This window comes from Oncorhynchus tshawytscha, linkage group LG08 (genome assembly GCF_018296145.1).
Source record: "Oncorhynchus tshawytscha isolate Ot180627B linkage group LG08, Otsh_v2.0, whole genome shotgun sequence".
In the NCBI taxonomy this organism is placed as follows: domain Eukaryota; kingdom Metazoa; phylum Chordata; class Actinopteri; order Salmoniformes; family Salmonidae; genus Oncorhynchus; species Oncorhynchus tshawytscha.
In genome coordinates this window covers 56,481,023-56,502,140 of record NC_056436.1, presented here as the reverse complement: position 1 = coordinate 56,502,140, position 21,118 = coordinate 56,481,023, and the positions used below count along the sequence as shown (strand labels likewise).

At 41.6% G+C, this 21,118-nt stretch overlaps 3 protein-coding genes across 3 annotated transcripts; 1 reads left to right on the top strand and 2 right to left on the bottom strand.

Annotated features, from left to right (window-relative positions):
- Positions 1 to 110: 110 nt before the first annotated feature.
- On the bottom strand, positions 111 to 4,918 carry LOC112256290 (ADP-ribosylation factor-like protein 9). Its single transcript, XM_024429438.2, has 4 exons — positions 4,387 to 4,918; positions 1,930 to 2,098; positions 1,553 to 1,728; positions 111 to 1,229 (listed from the first exon to the last, which is right to left on the bottom strand). The coding sequence occupies exons 1-4, from the start codon at positions 4,582 to 4,584 to the stop codon at positions 1,050 to 1,052; spliced, it is 723 nt and encodes a 240-aa protein (XP_024285206.1). The 5' UTR covers positions 4,585 to 4,918; the 3' UTR covers positions 111 to 1,049.
- A 2,066-nt stretch (positions 4,919 to 6,984) lies between these two features.
- On the bottom strand, positions 6,985 to 17,017 carry LOC112256291 (signal recognition particle subunit SRP72). The gene is made up of 19 exons (XM_024429439.2): positions 16,866 to 17,017; positions 16,020 to 16,140; positions 15,741 to 15,864; positions 13,746 to 13,889; positions 13,514 to 13,625; positions 13,373 to 13,404; positions 13,126 to 13,250; positions 12,943 to 13,000; positions 12,658 to 12,789; positions 12,406 to 12,534; positions 11,791 to 11,863; positions 11,525 to 11,589; positions 11,322 to 11,417; positions 10,558 to 10,661; positions 10,374 to 10,451; positions 10,031 to 10,168; positions 9,879 to 9,919; positions 9,590 to 9,749; positions 6,985 to 7,789 (listed from the first exon to the last, which is right to left on the bottom strand). The coding sequence occupies exons 1-19, from the start codon at positions 16,975 to 16,977 to the stop codon at positions 7,597 to 7,599; spliced, it is 2,037 nt and encodes a 678-aa protein (XP_024285207.1). The 5' UTR covers positions 16,978 to 17,017; the 3' UTR covers positions 6,985 to 7,596.
- Positions 17,018 to 17,295: 278 nt separating this feature from the next.
- LOC112256293 (leptin receptor overlapping transcript-like 1) lies at positions 17,296 to 19,240 on the top strand. Its single transcript, XM_024429440.2, has 4 exons — positions 17,296 to 17,458; positions 18,264 to 18,339; positions 18,453 to 18,639; positions 18,974 to 19,240. The coding sequence occupies exons 1-4, from the start codon at positions 17,443 to 17,445 to the stop codon at positions 19,088 to 19,090; spliced, it is 396 nt and encodes a 131-aa protein (XP_024285208.1). The 5' UTR covers positions 17,296 to 17,442; the 3' UTR covers positions 19,091 to 19,240.
- Positions 19,241 to 21,118: the final 1,878 nt, after the last annotated feature.

Sequence of the window (21,118 nt, the reverse complement as noted above, 5' to 3'; positions counted from 1 at the left end):
TATGGTTAGATGTATTTTAACTCCAAAAATAAACATATAGATATTTATATTGGAGGAGTGAGAACTAAATGTCAGCATAAGCCTATAGAGAACAATTTGAGCCACGCAGGTATTTATAACCAGGTTTTTATTTACATCACCAGGTGAAACAAAACAGAAAAAAGAGTGGGGGAAAAATTAGGTATTTTATGCATAAATGACAGAAACAGTTTGGAGGTCTGTTATAGTCATGCCATAAATAATTGTTCCATTGGTTTTTGAAATTCTGTAGTGCACTTCATACCGGCTTATTACTCAAGATTATACCGGTAGTTTTACAAGTGGTGAACATGAAAATGAGTAGCACATGTTGTGCTCACATGTAGATTTATTCCTTAGTGCATGTAAACACTTCAACCTACTCCAAGGCAAAACATTGTTAGCCAAATGCCCAGACACAAGTGAAAAATGATACTTTGGAATTGTTCAGTTTGCTTTGTTTAATTAAATATCACATCGGTTTTAAGAAAATATAACTATGTAGCAAGGTCCCTTTAAGACAATATAGTCAATACATCACTTTCCTATGCAATATAAACAAAAATAATCCTATGTACAACAAAAGGGTCTTCAACATACTACCTAACAGCCATTTGTCTAAAATGAACCTGCATTATGCTCTGCAAGTTGTACATAACTCTACGAGAATAATATTTGATAACAACAAAGCATTATCAATTCAATCCCTATAGGTAAGGATGTTGAGCCCATCCTTGAATTATTGTGTCTGAAAGTGAAAAACTACAGAGGCAAGTAAATGATAAAACTCTGTGCTATTGTTCATTTGTGCTAATACAATTGCCAGTGAATGAGTTTGACCATAAGAACCTTGTCAGCTTATGGCTTCTTTGGATGTGAATGAGGCCTTTCACTATCATGCAGTCTGTCAGTAGAGATTTTAGCTAGTGCTATCAACAACAAATGAAGGCAAGCCAGGGCGGGGTGAAACTAAACTAACCTATCACCTCTCAGCCAGTGGGACATTCATAGCTGATGACTAGATGGTGAGTCTATCTACCATCCTGCACCATTTGAATGATCAGGTCCCGTGCGTCCTGCACAGCAGAATTCACCTCGGTGTCCCACTTCCTTACATGGGTGCCGATGAGGAAGAGCTTGCGCTGGTCCCCCACCTCCTCCAGGGACAGAGCTTCATGGAGTGTTGTGATACTGCAGGCCCCCTGGTTATCCTGGAGATAAGGGGAATAACGGGAACAAACCAAAGGTGAGACACTGGAGCAGGTGCAGTATCTCACAAGGATGAAAAAGAGGCGACGAGGAAAGGAAACGCCACAAGACTTTTGAAATGCAACTCTTGGCTCGGTCTCACGTCTGTCCTGGGTTCCTCACGTCCTTCCTCATCTCATTCTTAAAATTCTTGAAAAAGATCCAAGGTTACTCCCCTCTGACACTCCCCTTCAACGCGTTTTGAGAAGGAGGCGAGGAGAGAAGACGTGAGGAATCAAGGAAAGACAATTGAGATGCAAGCCCTAAATCAGTATGTCAGTCTCACCTGCTTGTTGGCTAGTACCACTAAGGGAAGGTAGAGGTCGGTTTCGAGCAGCTCGTGGAGATGCTTCTTAGCCAAAGGGAACTGGGCGGCGTTGGAAGAGTCCACCACAAATACGAGCACCATAGCCTTGCACATGTACCTCTTCCAATAGGGCTGCAGATTCTCTGTGCCACCAACTGCAAAAGATGGCATGTTTTTAGTTCATTTCTTCACCATAAGGTATCATCAGAGCAGTAAGTCATTTTTTAACATTTATTAAACACAAGAAAATACTATGAATGCATATCGAGTGATGAACTCATGTTAGTCCTTCATATCCTGGTCATCCAGATAATCAGTAACTGTACTCAATATTTTCATGTGCAAGTTGCATTTACTTTCTAGGAACTCAATCTGCAGGTCCTCTCTATTGATGGAGACGGCATTGAACCCCTGTGTTGGGGTCACATCCTGCTCCAGACTCCCCGAGGCAAAGCAGTGAAGCAAGCTGGTCTTCCCTGCCCCTTCGAGGCCAAGCACCAGGACTTGCTTTCCCGTGGCCTTTGTCTAAGATGGCACATAATAATAAAAGCACATCCAGATACACAAGTTAACACAACCCGGATAATAATATATTTAAACATTGCATATTAATACTTTTCTGTAACTGCGCTCGTTCACCGAGTTGTAAAGGCAAGCAGAGCAGAAACGGGATACTCTTTAGTTGACCGATGTAGCTGGCAAGGTAACTGCGGTTGAACTTTTAACAGGAAAAAAAAACAAGTGTTTTTTTGCAGTGCTGAGCTAGTATTGTAACTGACATGTAACGTTTCATCCCCTCTCAACTGACGTGAATGAATTAGCTACGTTAGCTATTAGCTAGGACAGCCAGGTCAGCTCTAACCTCTAGCTATCTGTCAGATAGCAGATGATCAATATTTAGGCCTATTTCGAGGCAACATAGTACATTTCCTTGGAAAGATAACTGCCCGTGCTTCTCCGCCCATGTATAGGCTATAGCCTACTCTATTTAATTGAGACCACACCTGATCTCACAGGTATGTCTACTGAACTGGATGCAGCAAGAATGATGACAGCGACACGTATTACATTTTTCATAGGCCTGTAGGATATAGCCTAGCTTTTAGGAAGACACTTTGCAGGCAGAGACAAATAAATGGTTAATAAATCATTATTGAAAAGGAAAAGGTGCAACGCTCGCTCTCCATTGTAGCCTAACTAATGTGAGAGTTGTGCCTTTTCTTTTTCAATGATGATTCCATTTTTTGATTGCACGTCGACTCACATTGGTTGAGCACCCTCCTTTACTCCATTATCAAGCCTATTCATTTACAGACAATTTAGTAAACTAGAGTCTAATCATATTTAAGTTAATTTCATATTTAAATTAATTAACTGCCACGTAATTCCCCACCCACGTATGCAGCTTACTCTATTTCAATGAGACCACACATACTAAGCGTACTTGAACTCTCATTATCAACTAGGAGAGGTAGGCCACTTAAGAATGGCAGGACCTTGAAGCAGCGAATTCTGTGTGTGTGAATAATGCGAAAAATGTGATTTTAATACAATAGGTAGGCTAACGCATACAAAGCAGAAAGAGGACCGTTTCCAAATAATCGGTGGATACAAAAATGCTTTCATCCAAAAGTCATCCATCTGACCACCCACAAAATGAAAAATGCAGACCGTGCCACAATGATCTCTGTCGGGGCCCGCAGACCTTGAGTGCACAGTCAGTACACAACACTGCTCACCATGTCTTAGTAGGATCAGATGGTGACAGGGGTCCCAGCAGGGTCACACAGCCAGGGTAGAACAGTCTACAGAGCTCAGGTGAATTCCGCAGTATATTAACAATATCAGTGAATGATACAAAGTTCCATCTTATATTGGATGGGCATAGCTACAAAACAGCAGTTTAAGCTTAAAGCTACAGTCTAGGATCTGGGAATAATGGTAATTTCCATTATTGGATCATTTATTCTATTCTTCGATAATATACTGTATAAATGTACACTAAGGTAATTCTTTGTCATGCTTCATCTTTTATTGATTTATTTTTACCTTTATTTAACTAGGCAAGTCAGTTAAGAGCATGGATCAGATGGTGACAGGGGTCTCAGCAGGGTCAAACAGCCAGGGAAGATCAGTTTGTGATGGAGCAGAGGTGAATTTTAAACCAATAGTCTAACAACCAATACAGACTTTTGATTGTTTTTATTAAGACATCCTCAATATCAAATTTCAGCCAAACCGACCAGCCAGCCCAAGCAGCCTGCACACCCGACCCACACCAGTCTAACTCAACTCTCTCCCAACACAATTTCCTTCCCAGTTCCCACCATTCATTTTTTTCAATTCCCAAGGAAAATGTTTGGAAATAAAATATAAAATATTGACCTAGTTCAGTCTTATCACTTAAACATATTTAATAATGACCTCTCACCTAGCTTGATAACTGTGGGCATTTTTTTAATTACTTTTTGTTCAAATAGAGAAGGCATATTCGATTATGTAAAAATGCAGGAAATTAGCTTTAGACGCCCCAAAAGGTTCCGCCAGGTTATGCCTCCCCCCACTTCTAAAACCAAAGTGGCGCCCTTGTATATAGATATATTGCCTATCTATGGACCCTATTTATATATAAACTGCACAGGATATTTGCCTCTAGTTTACAAGTCTCTAGTTTGAAAAGTCTAACTTGTTTAATATCTTCACAAGTACTTTTCTGTGGCGGTGAGGTAATTTCCAATAGCAACCACAAACATCCGTCAAGTAGGCGTGCCTCAAAATATACATTTTGTAAGCATAATACGAACAAAAAGTACCTCTGTTACGATTGTTGGTGTTTGCTGTGCGGGTTCTGGTGCTTTTTGTGCAGTTTTTTTCCTAGTCTGCTTTCCTATTTTCTCTGGTTCTTGCTTTGGCTTTTCCCCCGAAGACGCATAAGTCCAGATGACATACGCAACTCCTCCGGTTACTGCAAGAGCAAGACCCACGACCGCAGCTTCTCTGACAACAGGCATGTTCGAAACAATGTTAGGAAATCTCGGAGAACTGTTTCACATGTCTTTATACATCGTGATAATCGTTACGTATCAATAAGTTTGCATCCCCTCAGTTACAACAAGTAGATTAAGCTCTCAATGCGATCGATAGGGGATATCCGGGGGCTTAGAGCACACAGGAAGTAACGTTAAGGCGCATACAGAAAATAATGTTTACAGGAGCTAGAATAGATGAATATATAGAGATACAATATAATACATTTTCTAAATAAAAAAACATCAAACGCAAGATATGAACGTTCTACAATGCAGCCAGTCACTGCTACATTACACTCGAACTGCCGAGAAGACTTAATCTTCTCGAGAGTTGTTTCGGCTCATCAGTTTGATTGACATGTAGAGACTTTATACAAGTACCTTCAAGGGGGTGTATGGCTGCGTTTACACAGGCAGCACAATTCTGATATTTGTTCCATCTTTTACATAAGATCTTCTTCAGAGCTGATCTGAACGGTCCAATTAGTGAAACAATAACCGAATTGAGCTGCCTGTCTAAACGCAGTAGTAGCATCACAATTTCAAAGGTAGGACTGAAAAATAACATATAGAAAATCAGCAACGTGAATGATGCAGCTAAATTATTCTTTCTTGTTTGCATTTCCATAGTAAGTCCACCAGGCAGCGCTTGATATCAAAGAGGGCACACTGCGTTCAATGCCGATGAACAATGCTGATGAGATGCTCAATGACCAAAAAACAGGGTAAAAACTAATGACAAATATACACTAGACTGACAGGGAGGGTTGTGTTGAAGCCACCCTGCTTCCATCTTAGCACTCAATTGGTAAAAAAATATGTTAGAAGCTTTAGAAATGCATTTATTAATCTCTACATTTGTTTTTGACATGTTTATTTTAGTACAGACACCTTTAATGCATACTTATATTACATTGTGAGCTAAACATAAAACTATTTCTAAAATCCTTTATGGCCATTTTTTTTAATAAGTACTAATGTTACTGTCCCCACTACAACAATACATGTATTTTTGTCCTTGAAACATTGAATTGAAATACTGTAGAATTCCATTTATTCCTCTGAAGGGCTTCTTCTGAGAGTGCCAATATGTCTGACCAGTGGCTTCAAAGCCTCTCATTGGCCAATAAATACAATAGAAATCCAGGATTTACAGTGCATTCAGAAAGTATTGAGACCCCTGGACCCTTTCCACATTTTGTTACGTTACAGCCTTATTCTAAAATTAATTAAATCGTTTTTTTCCATTATGAATCTACACACAATACCCCTTAATGACATAGCAAAAACAGGTTTAGACATTTTTGCAAAAAACTGAAATATCACATTTACATAAGTATTCAGACCCTTTACTCAGTACTTTGTTGAAGCGCCTTTGCAAGTGATTACAGCCGAGTCTACTTGGGTATGATGCTACAAGCTTGGCACACCTGTATTTGGAGAGTCTCCTATTCTTCTCTGCAGATCATCTCAAGCCCTGTCAGGTTGGATGTGGAGTGTCGCTGCACAACCATTTTCAGGTCTCTCCAGAGATGTTCAATCACGTTCAAGTCCGGGCTCTGGCTGGGCCAATCAAGGACATTGAGACTTGGCCCGAAGCCACTCCTGCGTTGTCCTGTTGGAAGGTGAACCATCGCCCTAGTCTGCTGTCCTGAACAGGTTTTCATCAAGGATTTCTCTGTACTTTGCGCCGTTCATCTTTCCCTCGATCCTGACTAGTCTCCCAGTCCCTGCCACTGAAAAACATCCCCACAGCATGATGCTGCCACCACCATTCTTCACCGTAGAGATACTGCCAGGTTTCCTCCAGACGTGACACTTGGCATTCAGGTCAAAGAGTTCAATCTTGGTTTCATCCGATCAGAGACTCTTGTTTTTCATGGTCAGAGTCCTTTAGGTGCCTTTTGACAAACTCCAAGCGGGCTGTCATATGCCTTTTTTACTAAGGAGTGGCTTCCGTCTGGCTATTCTACCATAAAGGCCTGATTGGTGGAGTGCTGCAGAGATGGTTGTCTTTAAATAAGGTATGCAAAAAATATAAAACTCACGTTTTTGCTTTGTCATTATGGGTTATTGTGTGTCGATTGACAAAACAAATATTTAATACATTTTAGAATAAAGCTGTAACGTAATAAAATGTTGAAAGTCATGGGGTCTGAATACTTTCCATTAGCACTGTATATACACATCATTGATGGGTCGGCAGGTAGCCTAGTGGTTAGAGTGTTGTACTAGTAACCGAGGTTGCAAAATCAAATCCCTGAGCTGACAAGGTAAAAATCTGTCAAAATAAGAATTTGTTCTTAACTGACTTGGCTAGTTAAATAAAAGGTAAAATAAAAATTGAGAACTTTCCAACGACAAAATTAACACAAAGATCCGTTTCAGTTAAGGAAGCCTATTTATTAAGACATAACAATGGGACACACATTTTGGCCAAAATCATTTGCTTTCATCATTTTCCTTAAAACAATACGCAAATGACGTACTGCTACCCAATAATCATAAAAAATTGTCTTTTTACTTTAAACCAATGCAGGAAAGAAATATATACTAACTTTTGCATACAAAGCTTGCCTTTTCAGTGGGCAACTCAAGGAAATTAGTTTACGGTCAAAGAACAGTTTCCAAAAACTCAGGGTCAGAGAACAGAAACAACAGTATATTTCCTCTGCACAGAAGATACAAATTATAACTAGAGAACCCACTTGCCTACAACAAACAAATAAGGTCTCTGGCCATTTAAATTAGTTCTCTGACAATTGTTTCTGTGTAAAAAAATCTAAAAGTGAAAGAACCAGGCAGGGAATTGATGCCCATTACTCAATTCATCGCATCCTATTCAACAACTACAAATTGGACAATGTTTGTGGTCAAAAAAAAAAAAAGAACAGGCTAATCAACTTAAATGACAAAGCACATGATTCTGTGAGTTCCGGGCCGTGTGGTGGTGGTTGCCTATGTGTTGCTCCATATCTGCAGCGTTCTTCCAGTCTACCAGCCACTCTTGCTTCCTTTCTTCTTCTTCTGAGGGGCCTTCTTGCGGGCCCCTGGCCCTGCAGTAGCGGGCTTCTGCTGTCGTGGAGGGACCACGTTGCTGGCAGCAGGGGCCGAGGTGGAGGCAGAGGCTTGGGCTGACCCTGGCCGGGGGGAGGTGGGGGGGCTGCTGGCAGTCTTACTGGCATCCCTGGAAACACAGAAGAATGTGTTACTGACCAAATGCAACAGGGTTAGGGTTAGGGTAAAAAGTAAAGCTGTGACAATACCAGTATTACATTTTTTTTCCATTGAAAAAAATGAAAACACGAAGCAGCCCAAACTCTTTGGTCCTTTAAAAACCTGCTGTAAGTAAAATTGTGTGCCATAGCTAGGAACATAATGACTCTGGATGACAACATAATAATTATGTTTGTTTCCAACATTAGGGCGGTTTAACTATACAGTCGTGGCCTGTCATTGAGAATGACACAAATATTAATTTTCACAAAGTCTGCTGCCTCAGTTTGTATGATGGCAATTTGCATATACTCCAGAATGTTTGAATGATTCTCTCGTTAACACAGGTGTGAGTGTTGACGGGGACAAGGCTGGAGATCACTCTGCCATGCTGATTGAGTTTGAATAACAGACTGGAAGCTTCAAAAGGAGGGTGGTGCTTGGAATCATTGTTCTTCCTCTGTCAACCATGGTTACCTGCAAGGAAACACGTGCCGTCATCATTGCTTTGCACAAAAAGGGCTTCACAGGAAAGGATATTGCTGCCAGTAAGATTGCACCTAAATCAACCATTTATCGGATCATCAAGAACTTCAAGGAGAGCGGTTCAAATGTTGTGAAGAAGGTTTCAGGGCGCCCAAAAAGTTCAGCAAGCGCCAGGACCGTCTCCTAAAGTTGATTTAGCTGTGGGATCGGGGCACCACCAGTACAGAGCTTGCTCAGGTATGGCAGCAGGCAGGTGTGAGTGCATCTGCACGCACAGTGAGGCGAAGACTTTTGGAGGATGGCCTGGTGTCAAGAAGGGAAGCAAAGAAGCCACTTCTCTCCAGGAAAAACATCAGGGACAGACTGATATTCTGCAAAAGGTACAGGGATTGGACTGCTGAGGACTGGGGTAAAGTCATTTTCTCTGAAGAATCCCCTTTCCGATTGTTTGGGACATCCGGAAAAAAGCTTGTTCGGAGAAGACAGGGTGAGTGCTACCATCAGTCCTGTGTCATGCCAACAGTAAAGCATCATGAGACAATTCATGTGTGGGGTTGCTTCTCAGCCAAGGGAGTGGGCTCACTCACAATTTTGCCTAAGAACACAGCCATGAATAAAGAATGGTACCAACACATCCTCCGAGAGCAACTTATCCCAACTATGGTTTGGTAACCAACAATGCCTTTTCCAGCACGATGGAGCACCTTGCCATAAGGCAAAAGTGCTAACTAAGTGGCTCGGGGAACACAAAATATATTTTGGGTCCATCGCCAGGAAACTCCCCAGACCTTAATCCCATTGAGAATTTGTGGTAATCCTCAAGAGGCGGGTGGACAAACAAAAACCCACAAAGTCAGATAAACTCCAAGCATTGATTATGCAAGAATGGGCTGCCATCAGTCAGGATGTGGCCCAGAAGTTAATTGACAGCATGCCAGGGCAGATTGCAGAGGTCTTGAAAAGAAGTGTCAACACTGCAAATATTGACTCTCTGAACCAACTTCATGTAATTGTCAATAAAACATTTGACACTTATGAAATGCTTGAGTATTCCATTGTAACATCTGACAAAATTATCTAAAGACACTGAAGCAGAAAATGTTGAAAATTAATATGTGTGTCATTCAAAACTTTTGGCCACGACTGTATATAAAAAGGTCCCACATGAACAAATCGGGAATCAGACAGGTCTGTGTTGATTTTTCCTGAATTAAACTATTAGACTCATATATATTAAGTGTTAGTGGAAGTGACCAACAATAAGAGACACGGATGCATTACTCACAGGTCGGATGCAGCTCCTGACGTGGCCCCCTGCGTGCCTTTTCCCACTTGTTCCTTCTTCTTGCCCTTCTTCCTGCCCCGGTAGTAGGTGCGCTCTCTCATGGGCAGCCATCTCTCCGGGTCAGGGTTCGCTGTTGGGTCGTAGTTCTTGGGCAGTTTGCCTAAACAGAGGCAGGAGAAAAACAGTGATTCCCCATCCCATTCAGAGATAATGACTATGTAAATCAGATAAAACAATTATTTGGGTCACACAGCATGCAGATATTCACATACAACACAACTTGCAATACCCTTCTTTTTTTTCTTCTTCTTCTTTTTAACATCCCCCTGGCTGTGGAGAGAGATAATATTGATAGTGAGAGAAAGCCTATGTACACAGAATGTGTAGAACAGGTAGTATGCAGCTTAATTAAGTGTTTTAAAAAGCTTCAGGTCTCCTCACCCTTGTTCTTTGGGTGGGTTCTCCCCTGTTACTTTAGCAGCCTTCTTTCTGACATAGTTGGCTCCGTGAGAGTTCTCCAGCTCATCTACGTCCACGTTGAACGACATGCTTTCAGGGGAGGGGAGGTGCTTGCTGAGGCTGGGACAAAGGGCTAAGGATATAACATGCCTTTCCATTTACTAGCCAGTTCTATGTACTTTATGATAACAATGGTTATAAAAATATAAAACATTTAAAAAATGCCTTGACTGAATTTAAAGCTGCACTAATCAGCGATAGTTATTCAAATACTCAGACTCATACTTATGTATAGTTTAAAATACCGAGAGCAAAGAAAGGATACGACTTGGCTTTATCTTGATCCACCAAAGAATAAGCCGAGATAAGTTGTGCCAAAGTGTGGATGTCATTGGTGTTTTGCCTGTGGAGCGGGAAGGGGACTAGTTATTACATTGAATATCAAGACTAGAGCAAGCAAAATATTCACCAGCATCACCACCGCACAACAGAAACAGAACATTGCTCACTTCCACAGTTGTTCCAGGTCACTGATGGCTTCCTTTTTCCGTCCGTACTTCAGCTTGAAATCAGCGGCCTCTCGTACGAGCGCCAGGTGAACAGAGGAACCAGGCTGGGATGGCAGAAGACAACAGTTGACAAGTAAGTGCGCTACTATGGCATCACATTTTCAAAGTTACATCGACTTCGTGATGAATCTAAAAAGGTGCTCGTCTACTTATACCCCTTTCATACATTGGAAGCCACTAGTAACGGGTCGATAGCGACAGTTGATAACCTTTCAGACATTTTTTTAAAAGGGCATCATCAGAAGCATCCAACTTTTCCAAGCAGAATTCTGCTCCTGCATAGGATGTTCAATATTGTTCCCCTGACAACAACAAACATTGCTGATTTATGTTTTTTTATGTTAGGGTACATAGATGTGTTTTCTTTCTACTAAATGTATTGTTAAGTCATTGTATTTAATGAACGTCAAAGTACTTTTCTTAGGAGCGAGTGGTCTGCATGCAGGCAGCAGGGTGGGCACAGGCAGCACAAGATAATTTGATTGACAGTTCTGGTAGCCTAGTGATGGACGTTAGTCCCGCTTCAGAAGTGGAATTCCTTTACTGACAAGTTAAATGTCCGTTCAGTGGCACTTCAAAACTAACTGCAGAGAAGGTTTCGTGGTGGCATTTAAAAAGCCATAGTGTACCCTTTCAGACAAACAAACATGCCATAGACGAGGTGCTTTCAAGACGTCACATTCCATGTCAAAGGGGTATAATACCTGTTCAGATTGGTAGTACTGAATAGCTTGGCTGAAGACATCAATTGCGCTGTCGATGTCCTCTTCGTGGCTGTACATTGATACCAGAGCTGAGATCTGTGAAACAATGTCAATTTCTTAGTCTTATGATCCTTGTAATGTTTGTTCAGAAAATGTTACATCTATGATTAGATTAAGAGCAATAGAAGAGTATAAAAACTAACCATCCCTTGTTTGTGCTTGAAATCTTCGATCGACCTCAAGATGTCACATGCTTTTGTAACGTGACCTTTGGAGAAGACACCGATACATTTATTTATTATGAGGTTAACTTGTAGTCTGTCATATGCGCAAACAACAGAATTAAATGCAGTACCAGGCATCAGTAAAGGCAATGTTTAGCACTAATCTAATCCAATTTATCTTCAATAGGCTTATTTTTGGGGGGTTTTACCCAGTGACAAAAAAAGGGATTTGGAAAGAAGTTTACCTTGAGTCAAATAGAGTTGTGCCATCGTCAATTTGATACCAGATGCACTGTCTGGGTGCTGGTCTGAGAAACGCTTTAAAAACAAAATCACACAGTTAGCATTATACTTGCAGGATAAGGAAGATATTTAGTTTTTGTGTGCGCACTTTTTACCCCCCTCTATCCCTAATTTTGTGATATCCAAATTATTAGTTACAGTCTTGTCCCATCACTGCAACTCCCGCACAGACATCGGGTGAGGTGATGGTCGAGAGCCATGCGTCCTCCGAAACACGACCCTGCAAAGCTGCACTGCTTCTTGACACACTGCTCGCTTAACCCGGAAGCAAGAAGCACCAATGTATCGGAGGAAACACCGTCCAACATGGCCAAACCCTCCCCTGACCCAGACGATGCTGGGCCAATTGTGCACCGCCTCATGGGTCTCCCGTTCGCGGCCAGCTGCGACACAGCCCGGGATCAAACCCGGATCTGTAGTGATGCCTCTAGCACTGCGATGCAGTGCCTTAGATCGCTGCGCCACTCCGAAAGCTTTTCCTTTGCCTCCCATGTCCTATTTATATTCATACATCAACTACACTTATCTCAAGTTAGGATTTGGCCCACAGTGAGTACCTGAAGCAGCTCTATGGCCTTCGAGTGTTGCTTCTCTCTGCACAGCTGAGCCACCTGGATCAAAACTGGCCGCGGGTGGCCTGGGTTCTGGGACTGGAGGCCTGACGTCAGCTTTCTGCACTGGTCTGCCTGTGGGGTATAATGTAACGCACGTCATCAATGACTGTTTGGAATACCAATCTAACCTATTCAGACTGTGTATAACTACGTGTAAAAATACAACTGAAGAGTTAATGTACTCAAATCCGATACCTGGTTAGTGTACATAGCCAACAGGGCTTTGTTGAATTCAATGGCCTGCAGCTGCTTCTTGGCCAGCTTGTACTCAACGCCATCGGCATTTGTCAGTTTCACCTTCTTCTTAGAGTCAAACACGTTTTGGTCCTGCGGGAGAAAAAAGGGATATGAGCAACAAGCTCTGGCCCAGGATCAAAACCATGGGTTCAAACAATAAGAGAACACGGTCAATAACAGCAAAGCCTGTTTCAATGTTTAGTCGTTCCTAGCAGTACAGGGAATATTCATGCATGTACCCACCTTGTTAATCGTAATGATGTTGTTAGCAGTCACAGCTAGAAGTCCCACATCTGACGGCCTAGGATTCAACAAAAACATTAAATGAGACACCTCTTCCGCTATTCTTTTCCTGTGCCTACAATTACACATCAGCTACAATGGAATGTAATGGCTCAATTGATTCCACTTTGGAGGAACACTCACTTGAGCTTGATAACTTGGTTATAGAGCTGCAGCGCCTCCTCTGTCCGACCCTGTAACTGCATAATGTAGGCCATCTGGGAGTGGATGACAGCCAGCTCCGACTCAACGTCCTCCTCAGTTATATCCTGCACGAACCAGACAAGCCAATTATGATTCAAAACATGAAAAAAAAGTTGGTGACATTTCTGTCTGTACGCTCAGCCATGACATTGTGGGCATATATATTTCACAGGCATAGAGCACTCACCGAATCCTCTGAGAAGAAAACCCGACAAAGCTCTGGAAAAAAAATAGAAAATTGTCAACATTAACCACAAAAGGGCTGGACAAAAACCTTAAGTGCTACATTATGTAGCAGGATGAATTGCAGTACGTCTGTGGCCCTGACCTTCTGCTTCCTGTAGTTTGTTCAGAGCCTCCGTGAGCTGGCCTCGACCAATTAGAGTGCAGGCAGCGTTGTAGCTCAGCTCATATGTAGTCTCAGACAGGCCAAGATCATCCTGCAAAAACAGGGTGTAATGACATTTGGGAAGATTAAGGATGCCAGGGCTTCAATAACCAAGTGTCTCAGAGGACCATTGTAAATAGAAGTCTGTTCTAATTGTGTGCAGAAGACCCACCGGAGAAGCCTTCTCCCATGTGCTCATAGCAGCCACCACTGCTGATAGGTTGGTCTTCCTCTCCTCTTCGTATTCATCCTGGGAGTTCCTGATCAGGTCCGTGTAGACAGCCTTGCACTCATCATAGCGCTCCATACGGTACAGCTAAGGTGAGAACAAAAGGGGAGGCCAGGGTTGTCACCACAATTGATTTAATAAGTCTGACACTAAGGATATACTGCTTTCCAGAGAACAGGCTCAAATACCTGTCATTCGTGTGAAGAAAAGGAGGAGAGACCGAGGGAGAAGGTTGGGATGCTTTGTTAGGATTCGTAGGAGAGTAAGTAAATCACCACTACCATCGGGTCTATTGGCAAACGTGCAATCACTGGAAAACAAACTCAAAACCCGGGGCGTGTACTCAGAGCATGCGAAGACCAACTGGCAAGTGTCTTCACTGACATTTTCAACCTCGCTGTGACCGAGTCTGTAATACCCACGTTTCAAGCAGACCACCATAGTCCCTGTGCCCAAGAATGCGAAGGTAACCTGCCTAAATGACTAACACACCGTAGCACTCACATCGGTAGCCATGAAACCCTAGACGCACTCCAACTCGCATACCATCCCAACAGATCCACAGATGATGCAATCTCAATCCATACTGCCTTTTCCCACCTGGACAAAAGGAACACCTGTGAGCATGCTGTTCAATGACTACAGCTCAGCGTTCCAACACCATCGTGCCCACAAAGCTCAACACTAAGCTAAGGACCCTTGGACTAAACATCTCCCACTGCAACTGGATCCTGAACTTCCTGACGGGCTGCCCCCAGGTGGTAAGGGTAGGCAACAACACATCTGTCACACTGATCCTCAATACCAGCTCCCTCAGGGGTGTGTGCTTAGTCCACTCCTGTACTCCCTGTTCACCCACAACTGCGTGGCAAAGCACAACGCCAACACCATCATTAAGTTCTGATGACAACAGTGGTAGGCCCGATCACTGACAACTATGAGACAGCCTATAGGGAAGAGGTCAAAGACCTGTCAGTGTGGTGCCAGGACAACAACCTCTCCCTCAACGTGAGCAAGACAAAGGAGATGACTGTGGACTACACAAAAAGGAGTGCCAAACAGCCCCCCATTTACATAAATGAGATTCAAGTGGAGCGGGTGGAGAGTTTCAAGTTCCTTGGTGTCCACATCACCAACAAACTATCAAGGTCCAAACACACCAAGACAGTTGTGAAGAGGGCATGACAACACCTTTTCCCCCTCAGGAGACAAATTATTTGGCATTGGTCCACAGATCCTCAAAATGTTCTGCACCATCAAGAGCATTATGACCAGTTGCATCACCGCCTGGTATGACAACTGCTCTGTGTCTGACCATAAAGCGCTAGAGGGTAGTGCGTACAGCCCAAAACATCACTGGGGCCAAGCTTCCTGCCATCCAGGACCACTATACCAGGCGGTGTCAGAGGAAGACCCCAAAAATGGTCAAACCCTCCAGTCACACAAGTCAGCTTCTACACCCAAGCCATAAGACTGCTAAACAATTAATCAAATGGCCACCCAGACCATCCCCTTGTTTTACACTGCTGCTACTCTCTGTTTATCATCTATGCATTGTCACTTTACCTCTAACTACATGTACAAATTACCTTGACTAACCTGTACCCCTGCACATCTACTCGGTACCGGGCCCCCTGTATATATAGCCTTATTATTGTTATGTAATTCTACTGTATTACTTTTTATTTTTACTTTATTTTAAATATTTTCTTAACTCTATTTCTTGAACTGCATTGTTGGTTAGGGGCTCGTGAGTGAGCATTTCACAGTGTGACAAATACAATTTGATAATTATTACTTTGTGGCTGAGGTAACTAGTGATGACCTGAGGCCAGTACATTGGGCCAGTTTACAGTGGCTGGCAGGATTATCCACTGAAGGGTAGACAGCCAAGCAGCGCAACAACTCATGTAATGTCTTATTTTCAAAAAGTCTTACCACTTGGCCATAGAGTTCCTTGAGCTTGTCTGTTTGTTCTGAAACACTTTCAATGGTCTTCAGGGCACTTTCAACTCTGTTCAATCGGTACTCACAGTAGGCTTTTTCAAACACAATAAGCTCACTGAGAAAGAACAAAAAAACAAGTGTTCAACATTGTAAAAGGGTACAACCAGGAATTTCTCTGACCAAGTCAAGTATTTATACATTTTGATAATCTTGTAGTAATGCAAAATCTAACAATATGTCATTTATAGTCATTTGTCATATTCAACATACCTGCCAAGTACTTTTGAATAAGTGTTCATGACATTCAGTGCCTCTTTGAAACTGCAATTCTGCACTAGGCAAACTATTTTACAGTGAAGGGCTGTCACGTCTTCCTTGACTTCATGCAAAACTGTGGAAGAAATGCACTTCGGGATTACAATTTACATTCAAATGTATACCTTTTCTTCAGGTCAACGCTAACAAACTAGTTATCTATAACGTAATAAAATCTCAATTTGAAGTGCACATGGAAAAATATTTTTTGCTCAAATCTAGTAATCACAATTTCCTGGTAGATACCGTATGATGGGGCGGCAGGTAGCCTAAGGTTAATGGTCAGAGCGCTGGGACAGCCCGAGCTGGTAAAAATCTGTCGTTCTGCCCCTGAACAACGCAGTTAAGCCACTGTTCCCCGGTAGGCCGTCATTGTAAATAAGATTTATTTCTTAAACTGACTTGCCTAGTTAAATAAAGGTTAAATAAAATAAAGTGATAACTAAGCGTCTAGCACGGTAGTTGCTATAGTGTGGCTAAGCTAATAGTTAGCTAATTGGGACACGTCACAGTGTTGAATAATTAATATTGGTCAAAATGTGATATTACTGTCCTCAACAACATCTACGCTCGACTCCGACTCGTCAGTTGGCAAAATTACTCAAATATAAACAGAAACTAGTTAGCAATTGGCTTGAGTAACGTATAGTTGCATATTTCTGCTATTTCTGTTAACGCTTTAGCTAAGTGCTAACAGCTGTAGCTAGCTGTGTTAGCCAACTGCCTAGCAAACTAGTCAGCCCTTAAACAATAGCTCATAGCTTGACAGTTACAAACATGTGAACAAGAGCAAAATCCTACTTTTGTTGACAGCTTTGAGGGCCCGAGTGAAGTCTCCATTCTGTCCACAGCGATTCACTTCAGTCCACAGCGAAGCAACGGAGCCTCCTCCACTCGACATGTTTCGCTGCATGCGAAACTGTAGCCGGAAGCAAAATGTGCTTCTTCCGGGTTGATAGAATCACAACTGTACCTAAAGAAAACAAAACAAGTGAGGAATCCCCATGCATTTACAAAGACAAACATCACAATACAGCATAATACACTAGCTTATTACATTTTTGTCAATAAAAATGGCATTGATATTAACAAAGTATTAAGAATAAACTCTCAACACAAGGATAATGAGCTAATGTATAGATACTGATACAGGGTGGGGTTTAAGCATACAAATGCATAAGTCAGATGATTTTGTCTGCGATAAATTGATTATTGTCTATTTAGTCAAAGACACATTTCTTGTTTTGGGTGACGGGTTTCGCGCATGCGCGATGCTAGCTACAGACAGCTCTTTGAAATCGTTTGCACGGACTGTTTGATCCAGTAGCAAGGGTGTGTTGTTGTCGTGGACTGTGTGACAACTTTATGTCTTACAGAAATGGCCGGAATTAAAGGTGAGGAAGTTACTATCATACTTTAAGATAATACATTAACTGGATTGCAACAAAAGTAATAAGTCACACACACATATATAAACGCTGAAAGGGTGCATGTGCTGCTAGCTATTAAGCTAACAACTGAGTACTAGCTAGTTAGCCGGCTAAGCTAAAGTCTACTAGCTTTGACAGGCCGACAAATAGTGGTGTAGCTAGCTAACTATCTAAATAAATATTTTGCCGCTCAGCTAGCTACATATCAACGAGAGATGAATCAGTATAGCTATTGTTAGCTAGCTTGGCACCAGGCTAGTTCTGGTAGCGTAGTTTCGAATGGTCAACTAAGCTAGCTAGCTAATGATTGCCATTCTGAATCAATGAAATCCACGTTAGAAACGATATTTGCCTTCCGGCCAAATCTGTATTGTTATTGATTGGTTGTTATGTCAAGCCAGGCAATGACGATAGCGCTAACTAAGAATGCTAGCTTGATAGCATTCTTAGTTAGCGCTAACTATGCAACGATGACTTCAAGCTAAGATTAGCTATACTTCGACAGCAATTGCATTGTCTCTCCTCACCAACTAGCTAGCTATAGCATTGTCTCAATCCTCACCAGCTAGCTAGCTATTAGCTAAATAACATCCTGCATGTTTACAAATCAAACGATAATAATAGCGCATAGCCACCAATTCACATAATAAATGGTAGCTGAAAATAATCAGCATCCCCTCACCCAAGCATTAGGCCAACGGTTAGATGATCAATTATGACCTTAGTCTTACACACACAGCTGCTTAGTTTCTTTACCACTCCTTTCCAGCTCTGATCAGCCTGTCCTTTGGTGGGGCCATTGGACTCATGTTCCTGATGCTAGGATGTGCCCTTCCAGTGTATGAGTAAGTATCCATCATATTCAACCCGACTGTCATGATGCAGGCCTTTGTAATATGATGCCGCCCAAATGTAGTATTCTTCCAGTCATAACTGCTGGGAACTTCTCTCTTCACAGTAAATACTGGCCCTTGTTCCTCCTCTTCTTCTACATCCTCGCCCCAATCCCTTACGGCATCTCCCGGAGAATTGTTGACGACACAGACTCGGCAAGCAACGCCTGCAAAGAGCTGGCTTTATTTCTCACAACAGGCATAGTGGTTTCAGCTTTCGGCCTGCCAATAATTTTCGCCAGAGCCGATGTTGTAAGTACACATTTTTGGGATTTTTGCATGTGTAGGCTAAGTGGTGTTTGGCAACACTTTGCACTTATACCTGTGCAGTTACAACATTGCGTTAGCTTTACTGTTAAAGTAATTGCTTTCTATTTGCATGCATTTTTCTTTTTACACAAATGGAATAAGGACCATTCCTTTTAAATCTTATAGGCTACCATTTGTGTAATAACAATACATGCTCCATTACTAAATAACACTTTAAAAAGGACTTTGTTTTGCTCAGTCCAAACTACAGATTGAAAGTGTGCAATGCAGAATTTTGTAATGTGCGGACTGAATTATTCATGTTTGTTGTTTACAGATTGCCTGGGGAGCATGTGCGCTTGTGTTAACAGGCAATGTAGTGATCTTCGCAACCATTCTGGGATTCTTCTTGGTCTTCGGATCAAACGACGACTTTAGTTGGCAGCAGTGGTAAAATTGGGAGCGTGAGGTGGGGGACTAAGTCTGAACTGTTTATATTACTAGAATTGTTATTATTATTGTCATTATGATTACTATTATTGTTGTTTGTTGTATATTTATGACCGCCCATCCACAGACACATTAAACCAGTGCAATAATTTGATTTAACTGTCATGCGGAACGTCAGACTGACTTCAGGTGGATGTGCTGACTTTCATATGTACTTTTTGTTTGCTCCATGTTTGAGTCTTCTCCATTCATGTACCGTACAGGCTTATCTTTTGAGAATCAAAATCTTTATAATGTTGAAATCTAAAAGTCTATCTTATCTGTAAAAATGTCAAACTTAATGTAAACCTGGACTCAGATTGACCTATGGGAGGGATTGGGATTGTCTGAAAGGTGGAAGCTTTTCCTGTGACAAAGATATCTAACTGACAAATGTTGTTACTCCTTTGGGATTGACGGTGTACAATAGCGTGCTGGTCAGTCTTGAGGAAAGTTTCTCCCTCCAAGTGCAGACAGCACAGGATACTTTGTATGGAGTATGTGTTGTTTTTGAAGAGCATATTGAAAGCTGTGAGCTTTAGTCTCTCAGATTGAAACCTTTCAATACTAACGTACATACAGCGTACATTGATATAATACATTATACAATGCACTGTCACCTATTGCAGTGATCAATTCTAATGACTCAGCTATTCAAATACGTTCATTTGATACTGGCCTCTTGTGCTTTGTTGTTTAGCCTAGTGTAGCATATTCGGTTCCTTTTTGAAAAATGTCTAGAAATCATTGTAACCCAGTGTCGTCTTTTCTCTCTAAAACAAAGTCGGCATCGATTTGTTGGAGCAAGGTTTAGAAATCATCAAAAACCTTCGTTAGACAGCCCAGGATTAGGGCTAGCCGGTGGAATCATGGCCAATTTAAGATCTAGGCTACTTATAACCATGGGTAATACTGCTAGGCCTGGATTTACCAGGTGTTCTATTGGTTTCTATACCTGGAGTAGGAAACAAAGGCTGCACTGTAATTATGGTTCAAAGATAAATGTGGACGAACCCTAGTGTTTACAGAGTCACATCCCGTTTTGGCCTATATTTTGTATAGCTGCACTAAAATGTACTCGCGTCCTCTTGTTGAAGGAAATGAGCTCGCCGTATAGGCCAAAACTAGTTTTGAATGTGTTTTTTGTATGCCTGCATTGGGTGTGCTGATACCATACATTCTCCCAGTGTAGTTTGTCATTAGTTAAAGGTCTCAGTGAACAGTGTGCTGCAGCTTTGGAGTTTGTTACATTTAACTGAATTAGTCCTAGCTAACCAAGGTATTAAGCAGCTGTCACCCCATCTGCACTGGTTTGTTCATCTGGGTGGAAGGATTGAGTGTTTATGATCTATTTCTTTTATTTTGCGGGAGGAGCAGTTATCTTTGTGAAAAGTGGTCTCTGGAGAGACAAATATTCCAGATATAACTGGAAGCGCTCATGAATCGGTTATCTCTTTGTGTCACTCAGTTTGTCCTTGTTATTTCCAGTCTTCCAGAGACCACAACCTCAGTGAAGATAGTGATTGTATTAATTGTATCATAATGAAAACAACCTTTGCACCTTTTTGAGTTTAGCTGAACTTTTAAATAATATTTATTACCTTAATTAACAAAGGTAATGTCACAGCAAATGGCATTTGGCGTTTTTGTTATCCTTTTATGTAAGTCAAATTGAAACTAGAACTTTCCATACATCAAAACAAATAATCAAATATACAGTACAAGTCAAAAGTTTGGACACACCTACTCATTCAAGGGTTTTTCTTTTATTTGTACTGTTTTCTACATTGTAGAATAATAGTGAAGACATCAAAACTATGAAATAACACATGGAATCATGTAGTAACCAAAAAAATGTTAAACAAATAAATATATTTGAGATTCTTCAAAGTATCCACCCTTTGCATTGATGACAGCTTTGCACACTTGGCATTCTCTCAACCAGCTTCACGAGGTAGTCACCTGGAATGCATTTCAATTAACAGGTGTGCCT

Bases quoted from the DNA above. Each gene is read 5' to 3' on its own strand.
- LOC112256290 (XM_024429438.2), bottom strand. From the start codon at position 4,584: ATGCCTGTTGTCAGAGAAGCTGCGGTCGTGGGTCTTGCTCTTGCAGTA. The intron at 2,099-4,386 runs GTACTTTTTGTT...GTGCCATCTTAG, and splicing joins CACCAACAATCGTAACAGAG to ACAAAGGCCACGGGAAAGCA. The intron at 1,230-1,552 runs GTGAGACTGACA...CCTTATCTCCAG, and splicing joins TGGTACTAGCCAACAAGCAG to GATAACCAGGGGGCCTGCAG.
- LOC112256293 (XM_024429440.2), top strand. The intron at 18,340-18,452 runs GTAAGTATCCAT...CTCTCTTCACAG, and splicing joins TGTGCCCTTCCAGTGTATGA to TAAATACTGGCCCTTGTTCC. The intron at 18,640-18,973 runs GTAAGTACACAT...TGTTGTTTACAG, and splicing joins TTTTCGCCAGAGCCGATGTT to ATTGCCTGGGGAGCATGTGC.
- LOC112256291 (XM_024429439.2), bottom strand. From the start codon at position 16,977: ATGCAGCGAAACATGTCGAGTGGAGGAGGCTCCGTTGCTTCGCTGTGG. The intron at 16,141-16,865 runs GTAGGATTTTGC...TTTCTTCCACAG, and splicing joins CCTCAAAGCTGTCAACAAAA to TTTTGCATGAAGTCAAGGAA. The intron at 9,920-10,030 runs GTGAGGAGACCT...CTCTCTCCACAG, and splicing joins AACCCACCCAAAGAACAAGG to CCAGGGGGATGTTAAAAAGA.